The 27,242-nt window shown below is 40.0% G+C and overlaps 1 protein-coding gene across 4 annotated transcripts in view; it reads left to right on the forward strand.

The window, feature by feature from the left end:
- The window catches only part of cdh23 (cadherin-related 23), a 1,363,918-nt gene that overhangs the window by 1,271,297 nt on the left and 65,379 nt on the right, over positions 1-27,242 (forward strand). For all 4 annotated transcript variants that reach the window (XM_039768795.1, XM_039768746.1, XM_039768764.1 and 1 more), the window contains exons 42-47: positions 2,480-2,587; positions 8,310-8,412; positions 8,610-8,735; positions 8,841-9,044; positions 20,648-21,106; positions 24,706-24,822. In XM_039768795.1, coding sequence (XP_039624729.1) covers positions 2,480-2,587; positions 8,310-8,412; positions 8,610-8,735; positions 8,841-9,044; positions 20,648-21,106; positions 24,706-24,822 — 1,117 coding nt within the window. The remainder of the gene's footprint in view (positions 1-2,479; positions 2,588-8,309; positions 8,413-8,609; positions 8,736-8,840; positions 9,045-20,647; positions 21,107-24,705; positions 24,823-27,242) is intronic.

The following is a 27,242-nucleotide window of genomic DNA, read 5'->3' on the forward strand; positions in this document are numbered from 1 at the left end:
TTATGATGATTGCTTGCTGTTCGATAATCTTTTTCCAGCTATTATAATGGAAACATCACCCAGACTTTGTTACTGAGGTATTGCTGAAATCCTGTCAGTCACAGGTCATGCCCAGCTAAACTAATTCAATGTACCACAAATGTAGTTTTCATTATTTATTCTATTTTATTTATTGATTTAAGTATTTATTTGTGAATCACAATCATTTACTTGGGTTCTAAATCATATGCTTGTGTGCATTTAAAGAACCCAGAGATGCATGAATAGCATTTTGTTAGATGTTATTTCACTGACCTGTACGGTAAGAGGGTTTGATGAAGGTACTCAGCATAGGTACTTCTTGACAGCCACCCTTTTACCCTTCTTCTGTGCTATATAAATAAATGTTGTTGTTGTTGTCTTAGACTCCATTCTGGTTAGCAGACAACAGTTGTAGTTGGAGGAGAGGTGCAGAACAGTGAAAAGATGCCCAGCTGTGGCTGCATGCTTGAGTGCTGTTTTTAAGACAGAGGTCTACTGTGCCAGGGATGGGGCATTTGCTACCCTAAACAATTGTCTATATTCCCAATTCCAGGAACTGTGTCTGATTTAGGGATATCACAAATGTCTTAAATATAATTTATGTTATCTTTAAAAAGACAAAAGCTATTTCAAGATATCTGAATATTATTTTGCACCACCACCACCTACTTAAAGCATCATGATGCTCCAAAATTGATGGACTAAGAGCCAGAAGTCTACGTGACCATCATCATCAAGTCCTTCCGTGAGAACCCTAAATCCAAAGAGGACTGTTTCATTTATGTTAGGTAGAATGCCCAGAGGGGACTGGGCAGTCTCATGGTCTGGAATCCCTGCAGATTTTATTTTTTCTTTCTTCAGCCGTCTGGAGTTTTTTTCTTTTTGTTTTTTCTCTCTTATTCTATGTTAATTAATGTTGACTTATTTTATTTTCTATGTCTTTTATTCTTCTATTCTTCATTATGTAAAGCACTTTGAGCTACATGTTTTGTATGAAAATGTGCTATATAAGTAAATGTTGTTGTTGTATTTTGAAATGTCTCAAATACAATTAAAGGTATCTCAGATGAATTTCAGGGTATCTGAAAATGACTTCCTTGTTATTTTATGATTCTTAAATACACTTTAAGATCTGTTAATCTGGACACAACATTCCATTAAAAAAGGAAACAAACAAACATTATATAATAAGTGATTCTGAGATAGTTAATACTTAATGGCAGACATAATAGCCTGCCTGTCAGAGATACCACAAAATGTATTTGAGAATTTCTGACATACACATGAAGTTTTTCAATACATCTAATAATTTATCTAATAATTTATTTGACTTGTCTTAATATGTATCCGAGGTATCTCAGAATGTATTGTAGACATCTTTGAATATATGGGTACTTATTTTGAGATATCTTTTAATGTTACTTTGACTTACCAGAAGTCTGGAACAAGGGGAAAACTGGAACTTCAAGGTATTTTTTTGCATTGACAGACCAGCTCAGAGTTTGGATTGTTCATGTTTAAGTGTAAAGCTAAATGTCTTTCTGATGTCAAACATGGCACCAACTAATTTCTGAAACAATAATAACCTTCAGAGGACATATTGAACCCAGCCTGCTTGATGTTTTATTCCATGGCAAGAAGTAGCACATTGGTCAAAGTAGCAGTGGCACTAACTGCCATGTCAGGATAGGCCCTTCCAAACGTGATTAAGGTAGTGAGCATTTAATTCGATTAATTATGAACAGATTGCTCACACACAGTGCCTACCTGCTGTAAAAGAAAGACAAATACATGAAACAAGAGTTGGGGCTCCAACTGGTAAACCTTGTTACCAGTTCGTATTTAAAAAAAAAAAACACGGTAGACGGGTGGGAACAATACGTTATGGTCCTCACCACTTTGGATTATCTCAAGTACCAGGACTTGACTTCTGGTCAAGTTGGAACTTACTGCTGATGATGTGGACTTTTATCATTCTTGCCTTTAAGGAATTTAGCCAGAGGCAGAGGAAAATTTTGCCAGTCCTTTTCTAAGTGGCATTCTTCCATTTTAGAGAGAAGCGAAATGGAAACAGTATGACTGACTGTTCAATCCCCAAACTCTAGTGCACCCTTAAAATGGTCCTTGTAAGAAGCTCACCATGCATCTGTGATTGACACTTCAGTTATGGTTTTATCTATCTATCTAGAAGGATGCTGTGACTTCCACCCCTAACACCAGTGTTAACATATTCCCTATTGGTGGTTGCCAAGAGTCCATCCAGAGTCGTATACAATCACAACAGAAGTGCTAGCATGCTGTTCAACATACGTCTCTTGCTCTACTCATTTCCACACATCCTATGCTAAGGAATCTTTTCATTAAATTACAGAGACAATCAATAGTACATTTTCTGTAGCTTGTTCGTCAGCCTTACTCATTATTTGATGTAACATTTTGCATTTGATCTTTTTTGCAGACTGGAGTTGTGCTGGTGAACAGACCACTGGACCGGGAAAGGGTGCCCCAGTATCGATTAACCATAACTGTGAAGGACAATCCAGAAAATCCACGTATTGCACGAAGGGTAGGCAAGCATGCACATGTTAAAATGGACAATTAATAAAAATAACCTTTTTGTTCTTCATGTGCATTGTGGGTATCTGTTGCAACAATACTTAACTGTGTTGTTTGAAGAGATAAGAACACCTTGTGTTTTACCACTACTGATTTGTTCTGAAGCAAAAGTTTATTATCTTCCAGCCAAGGTAATGCCCATATCTGTTCCAGTGATAAATATTAAAATCAAGAAATCATCAATTTAAAAGTTTACTATAGACTAAAATAAACAATTAGCATTTACATGACTTCCATGATTTGCCTTTTTCCAAAGCAGAACCCTTGTTTCCTAAAAGAAAGGTACTCAGTAAATTTCTAATTTCTTGGTTATCTTTCTGCATTTGCTTGCTCGGAAATGCTCATAAAGGAAGGAACACACATAGATAAGGATCAACATTGTACAAAACCTAAACAAAGAAAAAATTTAAATGCCACTAGGACATGCCTGCTTTCTTCCTCCCGATAACTCCCTTGCTCTTGGCTCAGTAAACAGTCTCGAGACGGATCCTATTCTACCTGATGTGGTGGTCAGGTATATGAGGTTAGGCCTATGACAACCACTGTCATTTTTATACCTCATACCAGATAACCTGCTACAGAAAAGCAGATCCCTCATACATTAAAAGCTTCCACAAATTTTTTATAACATATTCCTCTAACTCAGGCCCCTTCAGCTGAAGCATACATATCAATACTTGGGTCTTATTGGTCTGGGATTGCATTAATACCTAGACAAGAGTGCCAGGGACACCATACAGAATAAGCAGTTCAGCCCTTAAATGAACAGTTCTAAATATTGTTATACTAAACAAAGCTGATCTCATAAATATTCTTAATGTTAGGTGCCAAGGAAAACATCTCCACAATAACAAATGCAAGACAATAAGGAGAGCTGCAGTTCACCTTGCCTTGTCCCAACAAATTCTCAAGCTCTTTCCCCACAACTGCAGTTATGTAGCCAACTCCTCACATTACCTCCTCCAAAGTGTGCTGTTTTCTCCTTTGTTGCTCCAAACTCCTGATCCTTTCTTTAGTACACAGTATCCACTTGGCCTTTCATGATTACTGGTACCGCAAGCATGCAGACTCTCCTCGATCTTCACTTTAGCACACTGACATTCCTCCAACATCTGGACACCTCCTCATGGAAGCTCGTACAGATTCCTTCTTCTGTTGGACAGCCTTGGTAGTTGCAGTGCTTCTAATGAAATCCATTATGCTGTAAAAGAGGGGTTTGTTCTTTTAAAAGGCTACTGTCACCCGTTGGTAGCTGAACCGACCCAGTCTGTAAATGATCAGTTGGCCAGCTGCTACAATATTTTGACTCTGTAATGGGAAATATGTATACAGATTAATATGGTACCACTGCCTTATGGGTAATTTGTGATTCATGGTTAATTGCTTTTTATTTCATAGACAGAAACAATAAGAAAACCTAAAAATCTTGACAAGCAAATTAATTAAGCAAACATAGTAGACAATTAAGAGAACATAGCCATGGCTAAGAAGAAAGAGAAGAGAAGTAAAAGCCATATTATTATCTTCTAAGATATGAAAAAGAGAGCCCAAGTAAGCCATCTAATTGAGTTCAGCTAGCAACAAGATTGACTTTAAATCTGAACACATTTGTTCAAAACAATAGCCTACAGCCATTGTGGCCTTGCCAGACATTAACTGGCCACCCCTGCTCTACAGCCTCCTGGCTTCTGATTAATTATGGTACAGCAAAATGAATGAATCCTAACTTATCAGTTTGTTGTAGTATAGTAGCTGGGCCTCATTTAGGTAGGGATTATGTAATTTGTACATATTTCAAATTTTCATGTGTGAACTTTACATAATAATAAAATGTATTATTATTATTATTATTATTATTATTATTATTATAAAGGGTATGCAATAAGCACAATAAAATAGCCTGGAATGCACAATAATGCATAATTTACAACTATCTGCCTTCGTATGTGAATGGATTAAGTATATCTCATTTTCATTTAAGATTAATTTCTGATCTTTCCTTGGCCATTCCAGACTACAGAGTGTTGATTCACCTTATCTGGCTAGATGGATGCCCCCCTGTTCCCTCAATGCCCTGTACTCTTCTCTTTCAAAGTGTTGGGCTCAGTGAAAGAGAAAATCACATTTGATTTCCCTAACAGAACCCAAGGAACCTCATTTTAATACATTTAAACACTCTAATAATGCAGTTTCATACTGCTTCACATTATGTCACACAGTAGGCATATATCCATGACACAGCTACTACAACTGAGATATTATGAGTCAGTTCTATAGCAGAGTAGCAAATGTGAAGTCTGGAGTTTAGTCATATTAAAATTTGAACATGATTTTGATAATCTGCATGAGACTGTGTGAGAGAAGGCAAGCTGTGGGACTCTGGGTAAGCTGTTCACTGTTTTACATTATTACGCTCCATGTTAATATCATCATTGTCATCACCTGTGAAAATGCAATTTTCTGAGTTTACCCAGGATGGCCAGTTGCTTCCTTATTTTTTTCCTATATTCCCTATGGTGTTGAGTATCCTTTGGGGTGAGACTTCAAGAGCATTATGGTTGTTCTAAGTTGTGCATTAGCTATGTGGCTACATTAAATAAAATATTTGCATAACTTTGATAGTACAATGCATCCAGAAAGTATTCACAGCGCATCACTTTTTCCACATTTTGTTATGTTACAGCCTTATTCCAAAATGGATTAAATTCATTTTTTCCTCACAATTCTACACACAACACTCCATAATGACAACGTGAAAAAAGTTTGAGATTTTTGCAAATTTATTAAAAAATAAAAATTGAGAAAGCACATGTACGCAAGTATTCACAGCCTTTGCCATGAAGCTCAAAATTGAGCTCAGGTGCATCCCGTTTCCCCTAATGATCCTTGAGATGTTTCTGCAGCTTAATTGGAGTCCGCCTGTGGTAAATTCAGTTGATTGGACATGATTTGGAAAGGCACACACCTGTCTATATAAGGTCCCACAGTTGACAGTTCATGTCAGAGCACAAACCAAGCATGAAGTCAAAGGAATTGTCTGTAGACCTCCGAGACAGGATTGTCTCAAGGCAAAAATCTGGGGAAGGTTACAGAAAAAGTTCTGCTGCTTTGAAGGTCCCAATGAGCACAGTAGCCTCCATCATCGTAAAGTGGAAGAAGTTCGAAACCACCAGGACTCTTCCTAGAGCTGGCCAGCCATCTAAACTGAGCGATTGGGGGAGAAGGGCCTTAGTCAGGGAGGTGACCAAGAACCCGATGGTCACACTGTCAGAGCTCCAGAGGTCTTCTGTGGAGAGAGGAGAACCTTCCAGATGGACAACCATCTCTGCAGCAATCCACCAATCAGGCCTGCATGGTAGAGTGGCTAGACGGAAGCCACTCCTTAGTAAAAGGCACATGGAGGCCCACCTGGAGTTTGCCAAAAGGCACCTGAAGGACTCTCAGACCATGAGAAACAAAATTCTCTGGTCTGATGAGACAAAGATTGAACTCTTTGGTGTGAATGCCAGGCGTTACATTTGGAGGAAACCAAGCACCGCTCATCACCAGGCCAATACAATCCCTACAGTTAAGCATGGTGGTGGCAGCATCATGCTGTGGGGATGTTTTTCAGCGGCAGTAACTGGGAGACTAGTCAGGATAAAGGGAAAGATGACTGCAGCAATGTACAGAGGCATCCTGGATGAAAACCTGCTCCAGAGCGCTCTTGACCTCAGACTGGGGTGACGGATCATCTTTCAGCAGGACAACGACCCTAAGCACACAGCCAAGATATCAAAGGAGTGGCTTCAGGACAACTCTGTGAATGTCCTTGAGTGGCCCAGCCAGAGCCCAGACTTGAATCCGATTGAACATCTCTGGAGAGATCTTAAAAAGGCTGTGCACCGACGCTTCCCATCCAACCTGATGGAGCTTGAGAGTTGCTGCAAAGAGGAATGGGCGAAACTGGCCAAGGATTGGTGTGCCAAGCTTGTGGCATCATATTCAAAAAGACTTGAGGCTGTAATTGCTGCCAAAGGTGCATCGACAAAGTATTGAGCAAAGGCTGTGAATACTTATGTACATGTGATTTCTTAGTTTTTTTATTTTTAATAAATTTGCAAAAACCTCAAGTAAACTTTTTTCACGTTGTCATTATGGGGTGTTGTGTGTAGAATTCTGAGGAAAAAAATGAATTTAATCCATTTTGGAATAAGGCTGTAACATAACAAAATGTGGAAAAAGTGATGCGCTGTGAATACTTTCTGGATGCACTGTAACTATCTATTTATCTACACACACTGTGATGGTGCGGGTTGGCTGCATGTTACCGGGTTCTTCTTGGAGCCTCTTGAGCCCACCACCACCTGTAATGAACCAAGGGGTGAGGTGCAAAGTAAATTGTACTTTTATTAAGATTAAATAGCAAACAAACAGTGTTCAAAAATACACTGGACCACAGTAAATACAAGTGACTGTGGAGGTTAAAAACCAATAAATATGCTTACAAATGATGTTGAAGCACAGTATATTTCTTCCCTTTAAAACTGACACCTCTCCAGCCTATCCTATCCAGACCTCGCAGCATGGAGAGATGTCAACCAACAGGTGCAGACAGCCATCCGATTTTCTCGCGTCCCCTTTACCCATCCCATGGCAATCCACAGGGTGCCGTCAAGCATCCACTCACTTGACTCCTACTGCCCTCACCGGCCTTGTGGGTACGTCCTCTGGAGTAATGCATTGCTCCAACTCCCATGCTCAACAGGAACAAACCTCAGCTCACTCAAGCGCCAGCCATACACTCCTTTCCCAGGGCTCACGTTCCAGTCCACCTGCATCCATTCGTCTTGCACCAGCTCTGTCACTTCTGCCCTTCTCTCTCCATCCATTAACCTCCACTCTCCCTTTCATTTTCATTTTGTTCTCCCTTCTGTCCCATGCAGGGTCATTTTAACCCTGCTACCTAATTGGGTGCAGGTGCAAGGAGCCATTTTCTCTGCATTCCAACTGAGGTACCTGACTGATCTGCCCTCCTATGCACGTGTGTATGACGAGATGAGTCTGCACCTCAATTAACCGTGGATTGAAATGCACTCACGCACACCCAATTGAAGTCCTGTGCATTTACAGAGACACAATTTATTTAAAAAGCCACCCTGTGCCATGGACCACTCATTATGCACACACACGAAATATACAATACATACCTACATATATTTAACCAGTAAATGTTTTCTGTATTCAATAACCTGGTTCAGAAAGGTAAGACAGAGTACCTCAAGGAAAACACATGTAAGCAATAGGAGAACCTATAAGTTCCACACAGGACTGGGGATATAAACTGCAGCCTAAATTTGACCTTCAGAAAGGTTTCTTCCACTTCTAAGACAAGACAGAAAACCTTGTCTGGACACCAAATGGTTAAAACTTCTGGTTTCTCAAATACAAGGAGACAATCTAATTAAGGCAACTGAGACGACTCTAATTGATAGTATTGAGCAATGCATCACAGCCCTGCTTGAGTCACTGTGGAAACATAAGATGAACGCTTTCATTAACCTGTTACTGTCTAGTGCTGCTCTTTGTCTCTAATGAGCGTCCACTTTCTTTCATCTTAGGCCAGATGATGAATAAGAAGGTCTTAAGATTGTTTTCCTTTGTAATCTCTGCTTCTTCTCCTCTTTACTCAGGATTCAGATGTTTTGGTAATCAGCATTTTAGACGAAAATGACAACCGTCCCATCTTCACTCAATCTAGCTATCAGGCAGAAATTCCAGAGAATTCCCTCTCAGGTGGGTGGTACACAGAGAAAAGGAACATTTTTGTGGTTTTTTTAACTATAGTATAATTAGTCATTCCTTTTTTGTCATACTAATAGATCAACAGATTCGTCTGTTTCCTGTTGAGTTTGTAGTGAGCTTTCGCAGTGGGTTTTTCTACATTCTGATTTTTTGTAGTTTATCATTATTTATATTCTTTGTCTGATCAGGTACATCAGTGGCAGTCCTGAATGGGCCAATCCTGGCTGTAGACAATGATGTGGGTCCCAATGCAGTGGTCACCTACAGGCTTTTGGGGTCTAGAGTGGATCTCTTTACAGTGGATAACCAGACGGGTAGGCCTCAATAAATAGCCGAGAAATAGCTACTCTAAATACAGTAGTTATAAATCAATCTGGCAAATCCCTTACAGTAAACTGCATTTTTTTTCCTCCACGTAGGTGTGGTTTCAGTACGTTCAAGAGCAATCCTGGACCGTGAGGCACTGTCTAACCCACGACTTGAGATGATTCTGGTTGCAGAAGATGTAGGGCTTCTGAACAGTAGCGTCCCGCTGACTATAGTGGTTCTAGATGAGAATGACAACAGGCCAATATTCAGTCCAGCTGTGCTGACCGTCTCCCTGAGGGAAAACAGTCCGGCAGGTAAACTGCAAAATACTGTATAAGAAGATGCTTAAACTTTGTCATTCTCCAATATCCAGTTGTACGCACTGTTGGGCAATAAAAATAACAGGTGCAAACATAAAAATCTAAGGAGTTTCACTCACAAGAGCCAATAGCTAAGCTGTCAAAAATAACTGTAAACTGTGTGCATGGCTGTTGGCTCACAGAACTGGGGGATAGGGCAGCATGCGGGTTGCCTCTGACTGCAGTTAAGCAGATTGAGGTGGAGCTGGTGAGCCGCATGTGTGTGGGGGCCAAAAAAACGAAGATGCTGGGAACAAGTGCTGTTGCAGAAGACCTGGGGCCTCATGTATAAACGGTGCATATGCAAAAAAATGTTGCGTACGCCCATTTCCACACTCCAATCGTGATGTATAAAACCTAAACTTGCCGTAAAGCCGCACACATTTTCACGCTAGCTCAAACCCTTGCGTACGCAAGTTCTCTGCTCGGTTTTGCAAACTAGCGGCACCCAGTGTCAAAGCAGTGCTTTTGTTCCAGTGTGGTTTCCCTTTCTTTTTTAGATCCACATCCCTCACGCAGCTTTATCATATACACTGAAATTAACTGCATATTGTTTATTAGTTTAAGGTATCTGATTGTAATTAACCTGTAACAATATAATGGTCCACGGAATGGCCAAACTATTCCAAATACTATAGCTGCTTTAGTGTTGTTACTCTCACTGCACCTTCTTCTTCTTCTTCTTCTTCTTCTTCTTTCAGTTGCTCCCATTAGGGGTTGCCACAGCGGATCATATTTTTCCATATTACTCTTACACTGCACCACTCGGAGAATTTATATTACTGCATCTGTGTGAGGAATCACAGCTCTGATCAGAAAGAGAATTATCAGTATACAGCATCAAGCACACGCTGTCTCAGCAATGCTGCCTATTTGAACTGCACTCATACGGCAAACGTTTCAGAGACTTTCCTCGCCGTTCAGAAACAGTTTTATCCCAAGAACTATAAATGCAGTCAATCAGTCCATCAAATGTTCCTTGTACAGTAGAACTCTTTGTACTTATAAGCACAACTACCTCACTGTAAACTTGCGATACGGTTGTAATATTGCACAACCTGAGCCACTTTAGCGCGTATTTACATATGATGACGATATCATTTTAATATGAAATGTAGCCAAATATGTTTATTACACATTACAGATAAAATGTTAACATTATTTAAATAATATATATTGTTAATAATTGAACATGTGAGGACACGGTGTCGCAGCGCTAGCAAGGAGCTGGAGCCCAGTTTAGGGATTGTTCCTGCCTCGCGCTGTATTCTTGCTGGGGCTGGCCTGACACTGGAAGGATAGATGGATAGAATAATTAAGCATGTATTACAAAGATATCTCAATGTTCCTTAAAAGTTTTGAAGAATTGGAGTTCTACGCTTACAGATGGCTTAACATCTATTACTGAGCTGATTGTGTGGTGATTGGGTACTTGGAGAAAGAAAAGGAAGGACTGCAATTGGGGGTTAGTACGTTTGAAAGAGACACTGCTGCTGCAATAAATTATTTCATCAAAGTGCAGCAAGCATCTTGCAGGAGGCAAGAAAAACAATCTCTGAACGGGGAAGCAACTCATCACTATCACTGCGCCACCATCACTGCGCCACCACCACAGTGCGTTCCCATGTTTAATACATGCTTCAATTCCTAGCATCATGAAAATAATATCAAGTATACATCTCAGTATTCAGAGAGCTGTAATATCATGAATGTAATGGATTCTGTGTCCTGTCAGAGGAATAGAAAGCCTGTTTAAGAAGCACATAGTAATTTACACACATAGAGTACATAGAAGAATATATACAAAACAAAGTATTTAATGTGCTACTTTAGTTATGATGGTGTTTAAGAAACTATTAAATTAAATGATTTTAAGATGAAGTTTATGATGTTCTACTTTAATGACAAAATAAACTATGTGATTAAAGTGGAAATTTTGAGATTAAAGTTGACATTTCGAGCTTTTTTCCCACTGTGTCCCTATTTTTTTTCTTTTATCTGTACCCTAATAAGATTTCATATGACACTCAGACGGTGGGCTATGACTCACCTTTTCACAGCGACTTTGATATCTGACAACTTCTTTTTTATTTTGGGCACTGTGCAACTTTTGAACTTGAGCTTTCAGGTTTCTCAGACACACTATGTCACTCGATCAACTTCCTTTTGTTGTTTATACCATTGTTTAAACAAACAAATAGTATGTTTTTCCTTACCTCCATTTGGTATTCGCTGAAATTCTTCTATTTTCCCCCGTGCTTTTGCCATTGCCGTTTCACAAAACGCTGAGCTAAGGGATTATTTATATTCCATCCATCCATTATCCAACCCGCTATATCCAAACTACAGGATCATGAGGGTCTGCTGGAGCCAATCCCAGCCAACACAGGGTGCAAGGCAGGAAACAAACCCCGGCAGCGCGCCAGCCCACCGCAAGCTATTTATATTGATTTGCATATTCAAAGAGGTTTAATTCTGGGAGGAGTTGGGGAGTGGCAGGAGGCGCATGCAAGTGCGTTCCTTTGTATCCTGACTGGGATTTCTGTAGCAGAATAACGTGGAAGTTGATGAACGCACAGATTTATACATCTAGATTTTTTTGTGTGTACGCACATTTACGCTTTTGTCTGTATGCCATGTTTTACTGTGAATTCTATGCATGGCGTTATGCATGAAGCACCTGGTGGTATGGCAGAGGTGTCTTTTTTAGAGACACACTAGCACTCTGACATGAGGTGGGTAATCCACTCCCATGACTCCCACATCCCTAGCTTGTTACGATATTATATTATTCTACCATTCACATGGCTTGACCATGAAGAAATGTAGTTTAGGTAAATTAGCAAATACAAATTCACAGGGTCTGCGGTGGGCTGGCACCCTGTCTGGGGTTTGTTTCCTGCCTTGCGCCCTGTGTTGGCTGGGATTGGCTCCAGCAGACCCCCGTGACCCTGTAGTTTGGATATAGCGGGTTGGATAATGAATGGATGGATGGATGGAAATTCACAGGGTCATGTGACTGGAGCCAATCACAGCAGGGTCTGCCAACTGGAGGTCTGCAGCCAGACTCATTTGGATAGGTTTTAGTTTTTGCCCATTCCAAAAAACTACAGCACCCTTAACCCAGGACTGCATATAAATTTTTTTTTTTTTTAATAAACAGATGTTCATGTTGTGTTATACCTTGACCACTGTTTATTTGGCATCAAGCATAGTACTGCATACCACTGTGTGACCTGTCCAGTATACTCAGGAAATGTGTCGCAAGTGAAATGTGATTAAAAATGGAGCATTCGTTTACATACTACTTATTATTAATATTGAACTACATTTGCATTCCTAGTGATTACTCTGCTTTACTGATATAAAGCCGCTAACTTCATAGAAATTTTGGGTGATGCTCTTACAAGTTAAACATTAAAACAAACAAATAACATAAGGATAACATTAACTACTTCCCAACAGACCACAAAAAAATATTTTAATGAAAACATTTACTAAACTAGTGTGGAAGTCTCTAAGGCCAAGATGTTGTGGTTGAGGATTAGTACTGTTATGAAATCTGGTAATCGTGGTCTTGATTGAAGCCTAATACTAGACATAAGACTAAGTGAGCAAGAAATGGGTGGGGTGCAAGATCTCATATAAGATATTGAAAGGTTCATATTTAGGTCTAGAAGAGTAGAGAAAAGTCAGTAGGTAGACGTTGGCATAGAATTATTTTAGAAGACAAGGGCGCCACCATATGGATGCTTACAAGGCAAGACCTCACCTATCATACTGTATATATAATACAACTGAGGTCAGCCTATCATACTTCAGTTTAATTTTTTAGAGACCTAGAGTGTAATACCCGCATGTATTTGGGAACGATGCAGCAGGATTATGTGTATTTTATAAGATATCTTTGCAAAATTTACTTGAATATAATATATCATAATATCATTCAATCTGTCTTACTTGGTTAGCGAAAATATTTTGATCACTTTCATCTGTGTTCTGTCCAAAGTTACTTTTTCTGGTTTTTTATATCAATGGCTCTTTGTCTTATGACTGCATATCATAGCTCCCTTCTTTCTTTCTTTAGTGGATGTTAACAATGTCCTTGCTTCTGCACATATCTTTGGGATTGGGGTATAGTTGATAATAAAAACAAAGCATTGGAGTGTTGCTCTCTTTAGTAAACTTAGACTGGTCAGGCAGGGTGGTTTAGAGGTTAAGGAACCGCTCTCTACCAAAACTTGAGCCCTTGACAAAAGGGAATGTCCCTCTAATAAGCAAAGAGAACTAAACGTCTTTACTCTTGAGTAGAGAAGGTTGTATGTGGACCTAATTCATGTCTTCAAAATTCTCTGAGTCATTGAAAAATTATCTCATTCAAATTTGTTCATATTCAAAGAGAATTATGTTCTCAAGGACACCAGTGGGAATGAAATGACAGTGGATTTAAGATGGAAGCCGGGAGGACTTCTTCACTTAAAGGATCATTGGAATCTGAAACAAAATCTGAACTGAAACCTTAATAACCACTCTGACAGTCCATGGCCCCCCAAAAGAGCAAGTCTCTCTCAGGTCCAGATCCCGGGTCACTGCACTTTCTTATATATTCTTAGATTTTTTATTTCTTACATTTTGTAATTTGCATGATGATACCTATGCGTTATTTCAGATCAGTGTAATATGAAAATGAAACTTTCTGGCACCATTAACTGCAAACATTTATATTGCAATCATTAATAATTTGTTAAAAAAGAGTGCCTATGTATGTAAATATCCATCCATTATCCAACCTGCTATATCCTAACTACAGGGTCACGGGTGTCTGCTGGAGCCAATACCAGGCAACACATGGCCCAAGGTAGGAAACAAACCCCGTGCAGGGCACCAGCCCACTGCAGGGTACACACACACACACACATACACCAAGCACACACTAGGGGCAAATTAGAATCGCCAATGCACCTAACCTGCATGTCTTTGGACTGTGGGAGGAAACCCATGCAGACGCAGGGAGAATATGCAGACTCCACGCAGGGAGGACCCGGGAAGCAAACCTGGGTCTCCTAACTGCATGGCAGCAGCACTACCCACTGCGTCACCGTGCCACCCGTATGTAAATATCACTTCTGTATTTGTTCAGATGCTGTTTTTCAGTGTTTCTTTGGAATTATTCTGTAGTTTGATACTAAAGTCCATAATCCTAAAGCTATTGATGGCAAACCGTATAAGTGATATTCTCCTGGCCACATGGCATAGCATCATGGAGACCCACATTTTTCAACTACATGCCAGAGTTCTCAATCATTGGATCATTGGGTAATGATGTGTATTAAATATTCTTTTAAAAATCTTTAATTCTTCACTGTTTAGTTAATCTGTGTGTTTTTTCTTATGCACATTCACGTCTTCTGTGTTTGAACTTCATTTGCTGTAAAATCAGTTTTGCAACAATCATATTGCAATGTATCACACCCAAGCCATCTAATTTCTCATCCTGCAGGCATGTTATATAAAAGTAAAATATCAAAAGCAATCCTGTGCTTTTGATTTCACAAGATACAATAATAGAAGATTTTCATTTGAACATTCGCTATCTTCTTGCATGTCAGCTGTTCATTTTAGTCAGTTGTTTTCTGCTGCATTTTCTGCCATTGTTTGGTCCACATTCGTTTTCTCGCTTTACACTTAATCAATACACATAACAGAGGTAAGAATGTATTAAAATGTGCAATTTAAAAAGAGATGCTTCAAGAATCATGTTAAACACATTGTGTGTCTGCTTCTTTCAGTTATTTTCTAGACTCAGACAAATTATTACACATAATGTGTCAAAAGGAAATGTTATATACATTAATGTAAAATACAACATATAAAATGTAAAAATGTAAGATTTGAATACACAATGGGTGGTATGAAACTGGAAAGTACACCTTATAAGAAGGATCTGTGAGTCACAGTGGGTTTGCCACTAACCATACACAAAGGTGATCAAAGCAGCTAATAAGATATTAGATCAGGGGTGCCCACACTTTTTCGGCTTGCGAGCTACTTTTAAAATGACCAGGTCAAAATGATCTACCTACATTAAAAATTATATATATTATATATGTATATCTCTATATATAATTTTCATTTGGATCTTGATCTTTGTTTGTCCGTGAATGAATTAGAAGAAGAAGCACTAGATGGCAGTAGAGAGACAGCTAAAACATAGGAATTGCATTAATAATCTCCTCCAGGCTTATACTACTGAAGACTGTAGTACTCCAGTCACACCTCAAAACAAAGACATTCAAACTAAACAAATTGTTGTGTTTTAAATTAACTAAAGAGATCTTCATTTAGATCTTGATCTTTGTTTGTCCGGGAATTCCACTCATGCGTAGACCACCTTTCAGTTTAATACATTGTTGTTACTCACGGATGTCAACAATGTGTCGGAATAATGAAAGTGATTGTGGACAGTGTTACACTGGTTAGCTCCTGAGCCCTGGTTAGAGAATGAGATTGCCGAAGATAAAAGTTACGTGCCTACGTAACATATGAATGAAAGAAAAACAGTGGGTAAAATGAATGAAAACATAACAGCATGTTCCGGAAATTATTATTGTTACGTTGTAGCCGGCGAGTGCTGCGCGTCTCACAGTTGTACCGTGGCTTGCTCACATGTCAGTGAAGTGATCCCTATTTATGCTTTAAAGAGCTTGGATACCTATGTGTCCCCTTTTATAACCATTGCTCCGTGTATATTGCCTTACTCTCTGGATTGCCACATAGCAACCTGCGAGATTGGAGAAAGGTTGAGAAGACATTGTGAGAGGAAACGATAGCGTTGTGAAAACGAGACGGACTTTTGAACGGACAGAAGCAGAAATGCTCCTACACCACCACATAATTACTATTCGGACAGTGATTCCGAGTAGGCCGTTCCTATCGAATTAATGTCCAAGGGTTTTCTTTTGTAATTTTGTTTCCCTTATAAAAAATCATAATGCTGTGCGACAAAGGGCCCAGTTCACGACTGGCAGCTGCGTTTAAACAGGGAGCCCTTCACAGGCAACTTTAACACGTGCAACGTAGTTGGGCGCACATGGCTAGTATATATATATATATATTTTATACACTCGGTATACTTTATACATAAAAAATATGTTCTCGTACATTGCATAACTGAATAAATAACCTTTATGGCACAATAACAATTCAATACATTTATGGACACTACAGTATTTGGATTTAATAATCTTCATGTGGGAAAAAACTGACTCGTGTAAATAAGTAGAGCTTGAATTCAGCCGAGTGAAAAATGACAGCTGTCCGATTAACTGCGATTTTAGTTCCCTCTCCTTTCTCTTTCTCAGATCACTTTTTGGAAGGACGTCAGTTTCGTAGTTTTTATGAACAGGTCGAAAGTGCCTTTCCACATTTTCCTACTTTGGAATAGCAATGATAGATTGACAGATCAGACAAACGCACTTTGATTGTGACATTGTGAGAGAAAAAAATCCTCTTCTAATTCCACATAAAGCCCATACCCTCCCCAAACAATTTTTTTTAAATCCCTTCTTTAGTCGATATAAATTGGAAGGCTAACTAGATCACAGACGGAGTTTTGCAGTAGCTTGCGCGTTTGATCATGCGTACGGGATGTTCAGCATGTTAGAAGAAAGGAGATCTCAGACTGGCCGCCCTGTATGTCAATCAAGTGGCAAATGCCATAGGGAGGATATATGATAGACTAAGGTTAAAAAACCTGTACCTGCACTACCTTTGCGATCTACCGGTCGATCATGATCGACGCATTGGGCACCCCTGTATTAGATCATATATCATGATGTATGGACTATAAGTCAAGAGAGGTTGAGCTTAAGTTATATAATACACTAGTGAGGGCTCATCTCGAGTACTGCATGTGGTTTTAGTCACAGCCATGCTAGACAAAGTTCGGAGAAGAGAAACTAGGCTGATTCTGGTACTGCAAGGTGTGAGCTATGAGGAAAGATTGAAGGAGTTGAACCTTTCAGGTTTAAGCAAACAGACTTCACATGATTGAAGTGTTTACAATTATGAAAGGGAATTAATACACTAGATACTGGCTATTACTTTAAATCTGAAGTCTTTGTTGATTACTTAGATTTCAACCCATCTTAGATGGGTAGTACAGCTAGAGATAAATTATTTCCTACAAATTTTAGAATGTTTTTCTTGACATAGAGAACTATAAACACATGGAATAAATTATCATGAAGTGTGGTAGATAGTTGCATTTTCAAAATTTGACTTGTTATTATTTTGAAGAACTTAAATGTTTCATGTTACACACATTTATTGGCCAATCAAAAATTGCTATATAAATAAAATGTATTATTATTATCTATCATCCATCCATCCATCCATCCATGGTCTTCCGCTTATCCGAGGTCGGGTCGCTGGGGCAGCAGCTTGAGCAGGGATGCCCAGACTTCCCTCTACCCGGCCACTTCTTCTAGCTTTTCCAGGGGAATCCCAAGGTGTTCCCAGGCCAGCCGGGAGACATAGTCCCTCCAGAGTGTCCTGGGTCTTCCCCGAGGCCTCCTCCCGGTTGGACGTGCCTGGAACATCTCACCAGGGAGGCATCCAGGAGGCATCCTGATCAGATGCCCGAGCTACCTCATCTGACTCCTCTCGATGCAGAGGAGCAGCGGCTCTACTCTGAGCCCCTCCCGGATGACTGAGCTTCTCACCCTATCTTTAAGGGAAAGGCCAGACACCCTGCGGAGGAAATTCATTTCAGCCGCTTGTATTCACAATCTCGTTCTTTCGGTCACTACCCATAGCTCATGACCATAAGTGAGGGTAGGAATGTAGATTGACTGGTAAATTGAGAGCTTTGCTTTATGGCTCAGCTCCTTTTTCACCACAACAGACCAATGCAGAGCCCGCATCACTGCGGATGCCGCACCGATCCGCCTGTCGAAATCACGCTTCATTCTTCCCTCACTCGTGAACAAGACCCTGAGATACTTGAACTCCTCCACTTGGGGCAGGATCTCGCTCCCAATCCTGAGAGGGCTCCACCCTTTTTCGGCTGAGGACCATGGTCTCGGATTTGGAGGTGCTGATTCCCATCCCAGCCGCTTCACACTCAGCTGCGAACTGATTCAAAGAAAGCTGAAGATCACGGCCTGATGAAGCAAACATCATCTGCAAAAAGCAGTGACCCAATCCTGAGTCCACCAAACCGGACCTCCTCAACACCCTGGCTGCGCCTAGAAATTCTGTCCATAATATTTATGAACAGAATCGGTGACAAAGGGCAGCCCTGGCGGAGTCCAACTCTCACTGGAAACGGGTTCGACTTACTGCCGGCAATGCGGACCAAGCTCTGACACCGGTTGTACAAGGACCGAACATCCCATAGCAGGGGGTCCGGTACTCTATACTCCCGGAGCAACCCCCACAGGATTCCCCGAGGGACACGGTTGAACGCCTTTTCCAAGTCCACAAAACACATGTAGACTGGTTGGGCAAACTCCAATGCACCCTCTAGAACCCTGATAAGGGTGTAGAGCTGGTCCACTGTTCCGCAACCAGGATGAAAACCACACTGTTCCTCCTGAATTCGAGGTTCGACTATCCGACGTACCTCCTCTCCAGAACTCCCGAATAGACTTTTCCAGCGAGGCTGAGGAGTGTGAACCCTCTGTAGTTGTAACACACCCTCCGGTTCCCCTTCTTAAAGAGGGGGGCCACCACCCCAGTCTGCCAATCCAGAGGCACTGTCCCCGATGTCCATGCAATGTTGCAAAGATGTGTCAACCAAGACAGTTATACAACATCCAGAGCCTTGAGGAACTCCGGGCGTATCTCATCCACCCCTGAGGCTCTGCCACCAAGGAGTTTTTTGACCACCTCGGTGACTTCAGTCCCAGAGATGGGGGAGCTCACCTCCGAGTCCTCAGGCTCTGCTTCCTCATTGGAAGGCATGTTAGTGGGATTAAGGAGGTCTTTGAAGTACTCCCTCCACCGACCCACAACGTCCCGAGTCGATGTCAGCAACGCACCATCCCCACCATATACAGTGTTGACACTGCACTGCATCTGGTTCATCTAAGGTCCAATCCTCTGTTGGTTTTGGAAATGGAAGACTGTCGTCATGTGGCACGGGTCTCATTGCTGAAGGCAGATTAGGATATTCAATTGACTTCTTGTTTTTGGCAGAGAAACCAGACACATTAGTCAAACAGAAGTAACAGTCTGTCACATGGTCTTTCTGTTCTCACCATATCATCAGAACAGCAAACGGCATTGTCTTTCGAGTGCCTCTGAGCCAGGCTCTCAGACTGACAGCACATGTTGCACAGCAAATGTGAGGCACCCATTCCTTGTCTTGATCACCAATTTTGCAGCTGAAATACAGATGATAAGCTTTCTTCACAAGAGCAGTCATCCAACGTCTCTGAGGCGCAAGTATATATTCGCCACAGATATAACCGAATGTATCGCGGCTGTTATGACATTAACGAGAAATATCGCCGGACACCAATACGTCTATAGCATCAAGCTTACTTACTGTTATATTGCTACAGATATTGCTATACTTTACTATACTGATACAATACATACACACTGACTATATAAACCAAATGAGCAGGATCGGTGTATGCAAGCCACCTTTATAGCATGCTGAGACAGCGTCAAGCTCGTTCAGACCTTCCCAGGATGTCAACTTCCACAGAACAGCTTCCAGCCTGGCCTAATTCCATGCCTGGACAAACCGTTGTTGATAAGTCACTTACGGGAGCGAAAATGTTTGGATACAAATACAAGCAAAAATCATGACAAAACTGAAACGATACGTGATGGGTAAATTTTGATGTGATATTCATGATCATTGCCCAAAAATCTATAAGAAACACCCAACAGTGTTCAAGAAGCAAAAACTTTGTTGTGCAGTTTCATTTTTATAGTTCAGTCTCTTTAATCTGTTTGTTCATTTCCTTTCCACTGCTGCTGGAAGATTAGATCTTTTTTTAATCCTATCTATAAATAACATTATTTTAGGCATGGGTTAATCTCTTTTTTAGTGAGACCTCCATTGGGTGCCTTTGGGAAAAGTGGTGGACCAGTGGTTAACATTGCTGCATCATAGTTTCAGTTCAATATTGGTGGGAGGTGTAAGCATTATATATCTCTATACGTGTCATTTTTTCCTGATTTTCCTTTTTTTTTTTTACAAAAAAATAACTTTATTTTAATTGGCAGATCCAAATTCATCTAGTGACTTTGTTTTTGTGTACTCTGTTATGGACTTGTACCTCATCTAGAGCTTGTCCCTTTTCATGCCACAAGTACAGGTTAGGACTCCATGCTGCAATGTCATTAAACAATCAGATTAAGACAAAGGAAGGATGTTTGGCTCCACTCTGTTTGAAGTTCTGATAAGCTTTTAAATTTGCAATATGAATATATTTTGTGATGATTGATCATTACCTTTAAATGTTGCTATTTAGTATAATCCAAATCATAGACTTTGTATAATTTTTTCTCACCTCACTCTCTACCTCTCTCTCTCCAAGGTGTGGTGGTCACACAATTAACAGCAAGCGATGCTGACTCCAGTGTTAATGGCTGGCTAAATTATCGCATTCAGGGCGGAGCTCAGGACCGCTTTCTGATCGATGCTCAATCAGGAGCGGTGTTGGTGGGAAACACTACCCTGGATCGTGAGGAGCGAGATTCCTATCGTCTGGTTGTGGTGGCAGTAGACCGTGGCAACCCCCCACTCTCAGGAACTGCCACTTTGATTATAATGCTTGATGATGTCAATGATTCAAGGCCAGAGTTCCTACAACCCATTCAAGCTGTCAGTGTGAATGAGTCCACTCCTCCAGGGGCAATCATTGCTCAAGTAACTGCCACAGATCGGGACCTGAGGCCGCGTCTGGAGTATTATATTATTGAAGTCCTTGCTATGGATGATACCAATACTCTTGTGCCCAATCTCCAAGATTCCTTTGGTATTGACTTCCATACAGGTAAGTATTTACCATTGATCTGAATTGTCTGCACCCCTACGGGTTAACCAACAACTAAATCGCTGTAAAATTACAATAACTGTATTCTACAATCAAATCCTTTTTTAATTTCAATACTTTGTTATGTCTTACACAAAGCAAAATTTTGAAGAAAATGTCAGTATTTGTTCATGCATTCAGTACAGGATATCTATGTCTAATAGTTTTGCAGAAAATCTCATACATTGCCATTATCTAAATTGATGAGTTTGTGTATTGTTTAGTGTATATAGGACAATTCACATAAATAGCACATTTGAAATTTAAAGCAGAACTGCCATAACGACTTTACTGAATCTATAGTCAATAAAATATAATTTTTTTAATGTTTGGTTCCCATTAGTCATTGATCAGTGAATGACCTACTATACTGTATACAGCATACTCAGGCCCTTTACGTGTCTTCAGAATTACCTTTGACAGTGATTCCAGCCCAGAGTGTCCTTGGGTATGACACAACAAACTATGCATACCTGGATTTGGGGATTTCCTGCCATTCCTCTCTGCAGATCTCCTCAAGCTCTGTCAGGTTGAACAAGACTCACGGTGGGCAGCTATTTTCAGGTTTCTCCAGAGATGTTCAGCTGGGTTCAAATCCAGACTCGGCCACTGAAGGACATTCGCAGAGTTACATCTATGCTGCTTCTCTGTTGACTTTGCTTAATGCTTAGGGTCATTGGCCTATTAAAAGGTGAACTACAGCCACATCTGAGGTTCAGATCACTGTTAAGTATCACTCTGTTCAGCTTTCCCTTGGCCCTTTTTAGTCTTCTAGTTCCTACTGCTGAAAAACAACTCCACAGCATAATGCTGCCACCATCATGCTTCACTCGTAGAATGATGTCACCCCAATGAAGTGCAGCACATGGTTTCCTACAGACAGGATACTTTCAATTGAGGCCAAACAGCTCAATCTTAGTTTCATCAGACCAGAGAATCTTGTTTCTCACAGTCTGAGGACCCCTTAGGTGCCTTTTTGCAAGCTCCAAGTGGGCTCTCATGTGTTTTGTACTGAAGAGAGGCTTCCATCAGACCACAGCAGTAGTAAAACCCTGATCCTGTGGAGTGTTGTAGTGATAGTTGTCCTTCTGGATCTTTTTCCCATGTTCCACATAGGTTTCTTCCTAGCCAAATTGGTTATTGGGCTCTTGGACACCTCTCTTACAAAGACCCTTCTCCTCCAATTTCTCAATTTATCTCAACGACCAGCTCTAGGAAGAGTTGTGGTTGTTCTAGACTTCTTCCATTTAAGAATTATGGAGGCCACTATGTTTTGGTGAACCTTCAGTACCAGAAAATCATTTATTTAGCCCCAAATCTGTGCTGACACAATTCTTTAAACTCTCTAAACTCTGCAGGCAATTCCTTAGTTTTTCTTCTGGCCCACTTTGTCAGCTGTGGAACCTCATATTGACAGGTGTGTGCCTTTCCTAATCATGTTTAATCAATAAAATTGACCACAGGTGGACTCAAAACAAGGTGTAGAAACATCTAACCATGATCAATAGAATGCAATGCACCTGAGCCAAATGTCAAGTGTTATAACTTAATGTCTGAATACTTGTGTCAACGAAATATTACAATTTCTCATTTTTAATATAAACTGCTCAAAAAAATGAAAGGAACACTTTGAAAACGCATCAGATCTCAATGGGAAAAAAATCCTGCTGGATATCTATACTGATATGGACTGGGTAATGTGTTAGGAACAAAAGGATGCCACATCGTTTGATGGAAATTAAAATTATCAACCTACAGAGGGCTGAATTCAAAGACACCCCGAAAATCAAAGTGAAAAAATGATGCGGCAGGATAATCCATTTTGCCAAAATTTCATTGCAGCAACTCAAAATTGTACTCAGTAGTTTGTTTGGCCCCCACATGCTTATATGCATGCCTGACAATGTCGGGTCATGCTCCTAAAGAGATGACGGGTGGTGTCCTGGGGGATCTCCTCCCAGATCTGAACTAGGGCATCACTGAACTCCTGGACAGTCTGAGGTGCAACCTGGCGACATCGGATGGGCCAAAACATAATGTCCCAGAGGTGTTCTATTGGATTTAGGTCAGGAGAGGTGGGGGTCAGTCGATGGTATCAATTCCTTCATCCTCCAGGAACTGGCTGCATAATGTCACCACATTAGGCCGTGCATTGTTGTGCACCAGGAGGAACCCAGGACCCATTGCACCAGCACAGGGTCTAACAATGGGTCAGAGGATTTCATCCTGATACCTAATGGCAGTCAAGGTGCCGTTGTCTAGCCTGTAGAGGTCTGTGCGTCCCTCCATGGATATGCCTCCCAGACCATCACTGTGAAAAGTACAGGGCACCAGAGGTGGCCCTGCCAATTTGGGCCCTCAGGCCACCTTCATGAAGTCTGTTTTTGATTGTTTGGTCAGAGGCATTCACACCAGTGGCCTGCTGGAAGTCATTTTGTATGGCTCTGGCAGTGCTCATCCTGTTCCTCCTTGCCCAAAGCAGTAGATACCGGTCCTGCTGATGGGTTAAGGACTTTCTATAGCCCTGTCCAGTTCTCCTAGAGTAACTGCCTGTCTCCTGGAATCTCCTCTATGCCCTTGAGACTGTGCTGGGAAACACAGCAAACCTTCTGGCAATGGCATGTATTGATAACAACAACAACAACAACATTTATTTATATAGCACATTTTCATACAAACAGTAGCTCAAAGTGCTTTACATATTAAAGAATAGAAAAATGAAAGACATAATTATAAAACAAAATAAATCAACATTAACATCGAATAAGAGTAAGGTTCAATGGCCAGGGGGGACAGAAAAACAAAAAAACTCCAGACGGCTGGAGAAAAAATAAAATCTGTAGGGATTCCAGACCATGATACCGCCCAGTCCCCTCTGGGTATATGCCATCCTGGAGAAGTTGAACTACCTGTGCAACCTCTGTAGGGTCCAGGTATCGTCTCATGCTACCAGTAGTGACACTGACTGTAGCCAAATGCAAAGCTAGTAAAAAAAAAACAATACAAAAAGACGAGGAGAGTAAAATGTCAGTGGCCTCCACCTGTTAATCCATTCCTGTTTTGGGGGTCATCTCATTATTGCCCCTCTAGTGCACCTGTTGTTAATATCATTAACACCAAAGCAGCTGAAACTGATTTACAACCCCCTCTGCTACTTAACTGATCAGATCAATATCCCAGAAGTTTCATTGCCTTGGTGCTATACTCCGATTAAAAAGTGCTCCTTTAATTTTTTTGAGTAGTATACAAAAAGTTCCAAAATCCTGTTTTCACTTTGTCATTCTCATGTACTCAGTGTTGCTTGATGTGGGAAGAATTAATTGAAAAGATTTTAGCATAAGGCTGCAATATAACAATATGTAAAAAACGTGAAGGGGTCTGAATACTTTCTTAATGTACTGTATGCATCCATATCTTTTATATACACCATCCTAGGATGCAGTAAAGTCAGTGGAGCTGTTTCTAAAAATTAACTGTATCTTCAGTAGGACAAAACCTACTTTGAACTACACAATTAAACCTGGTAACTCATTTCCATTTCTTTTGTTTTTGATATTCAGGTGCTGTGTTTGTAAAGAAACCTCTGAATCGAGAGCTGGTGGCCACCTTTGTGATTACCATTTCTGTCCATGACAATGCCAGTGATGTGATTGATCAGTCTGTTAGTGTACCAAATGGTAAGAAAGCCAATATCATATCATGGGATCCTTAAGCTTATTTTTGTTTTTCATTTTAAAGCAATCTGGGGAAGCAGAATGGCATGGTGACACAATAAGCAGCATTTCAAATTAATACCTCTAAAGCCATGGTTTTGATTACTCATCTTGTCATTGTCTGTGCAGACTTTGCAGATTTTCTTCAACTCTTCATATATTTTCTTTAGGTATTTTCCTCCATCTCTCCAAAGATATAAAATCTACATTCATTGGAGATACTACACTTTCTCGTTTAGTGAATATGGTTGTGTGCCTTGCAATGGCTTCTCTTGGGATTTCTATTGTCTGGCTTCATCTCCCAGCAATCCTCTAAACAAGCACTTTTTCCACTTCAGCCTTATGTACCATTGTGACTGATGAGCCTATTATAATTAGATTTAAAAGTTCTTTGATGATTAAAACAAATTAAACTCCTTATATTGGAACATAAAAGAAGAGTAAGAGATCATTATTGATTTCCAGAGCAAGACAGAAAGCTCTGATCTGATTCATATTGACTGTAAAACATTTTCTGACTCACAGTTAAACTGGAAGTAGATAATACATATTATACTTAGCAAAGAATCACACCAAGTTAATTTTATTTGAAAAATTAAGAATGTTTATCCAAAACTCTACAATCATTCACACAGTCTACAAAACTTTCAATGAAGCAAACTCATTCACTTGACATATATTCAAGTTTATTCGCGTCAATTAGCTGAAGCAAAATTTCAAAACCTATTAATTGTGCCAGTAAAATCTGTAGAACGATTCTGCAGAGCATCCCTCACTGTTGCACATAAGAGCTGTAGGTAAAGTCCACACCATAGTGACCTTGCCCTCCCACTGAACAGTCTGCACCAACTCCCTTGGTCTCCCCACAGAGAATAATCCCACTTTACTAATCATTCTTCACTGAATGAACACAATTACTGTATATTACACAGCATGAAGGACATTAAGAACACTTCTGAAGTACAACATGATTGTCTCACATCCTGGGTAATTCACTTACTTATCGACTAAAGTTAGTTGTTGTGTGTATTATATGTAAATTAACTGTTTCTTATGTCATGTTTATCTGTACTGTTAAAGTGAAATATCCTTAAAAGGTCAATAAAGCACTCATTCATTCCCTCTGTCTTCCTTTTTCTTGACCCCATCATGTGGAGACAAAGCCTATATCAGAAGCATCCACCTCTTCAAGTGCTGTCGTTCTTTCATCCTTTCTTATATATGTTGATTCTGTACTGGAAATCGCTTAGTAAGTCTAACTGGAATATGGGGCATAATGAGATTATTTTATGATACAGTTACCGTAGCATAGCTGGAGGTATGTTTTCTAAGTGTAAATGATTTTGGAAGAATAACTCAAATGAATGCTATATCGCAAACGATTTCCTCCATAGCTTTTATTTCCAGCAAGCATTCACTTTCCTCCAGAAATACTGCTACAAAGTTATATTCAGAGGTGGGCTCAAAATAAAACATGCATATTTGCCTTCCTGCTGAGTTTTTTTTATTGACCTTTATATACGTTATGTAAGGAACAGTATAAAATAATATGCTTTGATTCATCAACTGTTATGCACCTTAACATATACTTAATTCAATTTGCCTCCCATTTTTTTAGTTTTCTCTACAGCCCTTATTTACAGTGCTTGTTTGACACTATATATACAGGGATGGGCAAAAGTAGGTTTACAGTTGTAAGTATGCAAGGCTGACAATTTGAACACTTAAGAGATTGTACCTAAGTACATTGTCACATTCTTTTGAGTTGATAAAGTTAAAGCAATTGAGTTAATAAAGCTATTGTAATAATGATAACCTACATGTCTTTTTCCATACAAATAACTGTAAACCTGCTCTTTTACCCACCCCATATAATAAAGTTATTCATATTCTACTTTATGTTTCACAATTCAGACCTCATCTTATTAAACATGCTATGCCATTATAATCTACTGTATAAAAGTAACCACAGCCATAAGCTACAGGTTTTTGCAGCATTGCTCATTTTCCATATTTGTGATGTGGTCTTAGAGTTGACACCTTGGACTTTAAATTATAACATTGCCAATTCTGTCTCCACATCTGATTTATCATGAGGAAAAAATTTCACGTGTAGAATCCTTTAGGGAAAATGCTCATTATGAGGTAATAGGAAGTCAGTTGGTGTCATTGTTTGGCAGCCATTTTAAACTTGTTGAAAAATGCTTGCCCCACCCCTCCATCAAAATAAAAATCTCAAATTCATTCATTTAGAACATTCTTCTACAAAGATGTAGCTCAAAGTGCTTTACAAATAGTAAAATAAAGTAAAAATTATAGATATAATAACAAACAAAAGGTAAAAATAAAAGCCTCCATAATGGTGGTGATCATGATTTAAATAC

This window comes from Polypterus senegalus, chromosome 1 (assembly GCF_016835505.1).
Source record: "Polypterus senegalus isolate Bchr_013 chromosome 1, ASM1683550v1, whole genome shotgun sequence".
Taxonomy (NCBI): Eukaryota; Metazoa; Chordata; class Cladistia; order Polypteriformes; family Polypteridae; genus Polypterus; species Polypterus senegalus.